Here is a 4815-nt window from a genome sequence, read left to right as displayed (position 1 = left end):
CGAGCATTAGCCTGTCCTGCCTGCAGAGCTGGCGGGTGATCTGGGGGCTCTCAGTGTTCATAAAAATAGCTTTATCTCAGCAGGGTCTGCCAAGTCCTTCAACACGATAGGTGCAGAGAATACAGTGTGCTCCTTTGGAGGTGCTCACTCCCTCAAAGCGCACGGGAGGATTGATACTTCCTCTAAAACAGGCAAAGAAATCAATATCCAAACAAGCTAATGTAAGGGTGGAAGGATGCGACCTCTTGTAAGTTCACTACTCCTTTAACTGCTTGGTAACACTTCGCAGAGAGCTTTGCTGGTGTGAGATCTCTTACCAGTTCCATAATGGAAGGGATATTTAAACTCTAATAGTACAGGGGTTATTTTGAGGAACTCTGCATTGTAACCCACAGTAACCCCAGCAAGCTGCCAGCTCCATGTTTATGCTGTAAATCCTGGCATGCAAACCCTAAAGTTCTGGAGTCAAATGACCACATGAGAGTCTCATCTTTCATTTCCAAGCCTCCTAGCTTTCAGGAGCACGGAGTTAGAAAGCTGATGTCTGGAAGCCAAAAGACATAGGAATAAGTATGTAAGGAACTAGAAAACACTATAAAAGTAAACTCATGAGATGCAGTGGTTTAAGTCTGTATTATAAGCAGCCTTTTAGTTGCCCAGATTAAATTATGCTAGCAGCATGGACTACTGCATTCAAGTAACAGTGGCTTTCTGACTGCTCAGACCAACGCTGATGAAGCCCTGCCAAGAGCGGCCCTGCACACAAGAGGGGCCCTGCACACAGCAGTGCTGCCAGCACCAGAGCTGCACATGGATCCTACCAGAGCTCCAAGCCCCTGTGTCCAGTCTGGCCTTGAACACTGCCAGGGATGGGGCAGCCACAGCTCCTCTGGGCACCCTGTGCCAGCGCCTCAGCACCCTCACAGGGAAGAGCTTCTGCCTCAGAGCTCATCTCAGTCTCCCCTCTGGCAGGTTAAAGTCAGTTATAAATGACTAGAAAGAGGGATCACACTTAACAGGTCCTTTAGTATTTATGCAGAGATCCCATGCTAAGAGCAGCTGCCAGGCTTAGGAGAGTCAAAAGCCAAACCAAAACCACTGGAGTAGATGAATTTCCTGCCACCACTTTCAGTTGCTGAGTGTTGCAGATCTTTTTCCTATGTCAATTTCTTGTTTTCTTCTTTTATCTTTACAGGATATCCCAATGCAATAAACAAACCAAGAGGAACGTCAGTCTAACCAGCCCACAGCCAATGAACTGAGCCTAAACGCTGTTACAGGACACTTATCAACCTGGCTCTGCCCATGCTTGGTGCAATGCTATGCAGGGCACCTACCCCTTCTGGGTTTGTCTGTTCCATATTACTGTAGCTGTAATAGAGCCACTCACACCAGCAGCACACCCTCCTTCTGCTTGGCTTCCCAGTGTCTATGCAGTAAAGCCAGTGGCTCAGAAGCTTTTGCTCTCCCTTTTAACGTTTCTTTCCTCCTGCAGGAAGAACAGTCTGTTCCAGCTCTGGATTGTTGAGTCTGGCATCGTCTCCAATGACTTTTATTTAGAAGGATTATTCTGTTTCTAATTATATGAAAAAGAAAAAAAAATAAAAGGGGGGTGTGTGCACAAAAAAGGCAAGCAAGGCTTCAAAATGGCTCATAAAAGAGATTAGCAGCAGCAGGTTTCCTGGCTGCTGGAGCGCCAGTGCCAAACAGATGCTCATTGCAGAGGATAGCTGCATCTAGACACGTACCTCCTCTGTACATCTTGCATTCCAGTCTCTCTGCCCTTGTCTACTATTGATCTTTACTACTCCTGCAACATGCAGATGAGAACTGTGATTCAAGCGCAGATGTGTGGCTAAAATGTGCTACCTGTGAAACCACCCCTCGTGACAATAAAAGACCTCTACATAGCCAAGAATGTATTTATTGCTCTCCCTTCACCATCTACTTACCAGCATATATTCCCATGATAACACGTGAAAAGATGATCACTTCATAGGTTTTTGCTAGCTCCGAGGTTCCCATTAGGATTGCAGCAGTAATAGAGAAGAGGTTACTTATCAGCAAAGTGCCCTTTCTGCAAGGTAATAGAAAAGGAGAGAGATTCAGTTGATTTTTTCCTAAGGCCCCAGTAACAGAGAGATCTCCTCTGTGCCATAGTGTCCAAAACTCAAACCACCATCCCAAAGACTACTGGCAGGGACAATGGCAGTTGTCCCAGGGGAATGAAGGCTTTGAGATAATCTTAATGGTCATCCCCAACCTAGTTGATTCTGTGATTCTCAGGAAACCCAAGCAGCAGAATCTGGGCCTGATCTCAGACTTTCCTCATTGCTCTTTACCTGGCTCAGTGCCCAACATATGGCCTTGACCATATTGAAACCGTATAAAATCTTCTACACATGGGAGACAACACGTACTGCTGAACTAATCACCAGCCCATCTGTCTTTCTTACAATCAAAGTGTGTGACTCTCATGCTCCTCATGGGCTTGGCAAGCCTTATCTGAACGTAGAAACTGCTGCTGAAGACTCTTAAACACCACAGTCACGTACCGGCCACAGTTGTTAACCAGAGGCCACACCATGAGGGACCCAAACAAGCCACCCAGAGGGAACATGGACACAGTAAGAGACCAGAGCAGCGTCTGGAAGCCACTGTTCATAGGCACTCCAGTCCTGTTGTAGTAGGTTTGGTTGTAAAAGTCTTGCATGTACTGGAATGAAAGACAGAGCGTGTTTAACACAGTAAGTAAAGTTTCCAGGCTCTAAAAGCTAGTTAACAATTGCCATAAAGCTTTAAGCAAACATCTTGATAAAAAACAGAGTTGGGAAATGAATGCAAGATTGGCATGGAGAAGCCTGGACTAAGTAACTGTTACTACAAGTTATCCCACCCTATCGGATTTGCCTGCTTTCCCGAAGGGAAGGCATTTCTCACGCCCAGTCTCTCCTAGGCACAAAGTCCAAACTACAGCATCATGCACCTTAACACCCCCCTTCTTTCCTGGGGAGCCACTTCTCAGCTCCAAAGCTGGAGAAGTACAAGCACCTGCCCACAAACACCCACAACCTACTGTTACCCTCCTGCCTTGGCTTTTTTTGTAAACCTCCTCCCAGGTCATCGTCCACTCCACAGTCCAACCTACCGGGGCTGGAGAATTGATCACAGACACGTTGTACCCATACTGGAAGGAAGATCCAAACGCAGATATCAGCGTTACCATTGCAAGCAGAAGTGTCATCTTCTGCAGGGGGGAGAGAAAACACGAACACCACCTCAGCAGCAGGTTTGGCTTTGGGTAAAAATAACCACCCTAAAACTTGCTTTCTGTGTTTTTCACTTCACGTTACTCTCTAAAGAAAGCTCAATGGGTTGTTCTCATTATAACTCATTGTTCTGCTTGATTTGCACATAGTCATTACAGTAGTTCATTCTTTTCTTTCCTGGTATTGATGGAACACTTGGATGATGACTAATTGTCAAGTTACACTTCTTAGAATACCACCCCCAGGGAAAAACGTTGCGTGCAATTATTCTTTCTCCGACACCCAAATTGGGTGGTGAAATAACACAGGATATTGGCACAGGGAGGCTTTAAGAAGAAGAGATTTCGTACGAAGTGTCAAAATCCCTTTCCTGCTCATTTGTTCTGCCTCCCACATTTCAGGATCAAGCTCTTTATGAATCTAATCCGATTGCCACCGAAGCCAATTAGAACTTATCCAAGTAGCTCAGCGAGGGCTTGGTGTAAGAGCAAGGGTGGGGTATAAGAGCAGCTCTTTGCAGTTAAGCAGAAGGGTGAAACTGCCACCTGGAGTAGGACCAAACTCTTGGCCCGTTTGTGGTACACAGACCTCTGGGTTACAAGAAACTTGCTTTCGCAATGCTTCGGTTGCTACTTGGTCCTCAGGCCGCCCACACTCTGGTTGCTGAGTTGGTTTGGGGTTTTTTAGTAGCTCACTAATAGCTCTCATTGCTGCTATAAAGTATTTTTCCATTCAGACACATAATTTTCTGTCACCATCATTAGCCTTAATGTCTGCAAGGCTTTATGTCCCAACACCCAAGTCAGGTCCCACATGAAGGATCTGTCATTTCCCTAATGGAACATATTGTCCAGAGAGCTGCTGGTACCCCTTATACTCCTCAGTAGCTCACCTCTGGACATCTGCAGGGGTTAAGGCACTGCAGAAGATCAATCCCAGCTGATCTCAGAGTAAGGATCAGGAGGAAGCTGAGGCTTCCAGCTACATTTTCTAGTAGAATGCTGACATTCTGGCACTGGTGATGAAAAGCAGGCTGCCTTCCCCTCATTAAACAAATCCCGGGAGCTCCAAAGAGCCACTGGTGTTAATTGTTCACATTCAGCACTCTTAAGAAATCCTCTGGCACACACAAGCATTGCATCGTGCAAGAGTGCACAAAAACGCTGTTGCAAAAGGCAGCCCCCATCCAGAAGCATCCAGAGCCTAAAACTGATCGGAAAGTAGGACAGAAACCCCCTGCACAAAAGGGGAAAGTCACACAGAAGTTACATGGCAAGTCAGCTGCAGACAGAGAGAATCTTGAGGCTCAGTTCAACACTACATTTACAGATGAACTGGGTTCAAGAACATACACATCTGTGCTCTCCCTGTGAGCTCACAGTGCATGTGTCAGCCTGAAAGATCCTGGTCATCTCCTACCTGCAGAGCTCCCCCAGCTGCTCCGTGTTGCTGTGGGAGGCTCAGGCTGAAGAACGGAGTCCAGCACACTTACCCCTTTAGAGCCTTCATTGCTGTCAGAGCTCTGCTTCTCTCCTTTCAACTTCAT

At 46.5% G+C, this 4815-nt stretch overlaps 1 protein-coding gene across 1 annotated transcript in view; it reads right to left on the bottom strand.

Moving 5' to 3' along the window:
* Positions 1-4815, bottom strand: part of LOC104407656 (solute carrier family 2, facilitated glucose transporter member 5-like) — a 9323-nt gene extending 4508 nt beyond the window's left edge. Inside the window, exons 1-4 of the mRNA XM_010016988.1 lie at positions 4762-4815; positions 3149-3247; positions 2556-2716; positions 1953-2077 (exon numbers count right to left, since the gene is read on the bottom strand). Coding sequence (XP_010015290.1) covers positions 1953-2077; positions 2556-2716; positions 3149-3247; positions 4762-4815 — 439 coding nt within the window. The remainder of the gene's footprint in view (positions 1-1952; positions 2078-2555; positions 2717-3148; positions 3248-4761) is intronic.

This window comes from Nestor notabilis, unplaced genomic scaffold (assembly GCF_000696875.1).
Source record: "Nestor notabilis isolate BGI_N333 unplaced genomic scaffold, ASM69687v1 scaffold23656, whole genome shotgun sequence".
Lineage (NCBI taxonomy): Eukaryota > Metazoa > Chordata > Aves > Psittaciformes > Psittacidae > Nestor > Nestor notabilis.
This window is presented reverse-complemented; position numbering and strand designations above follow the sequence as displayed.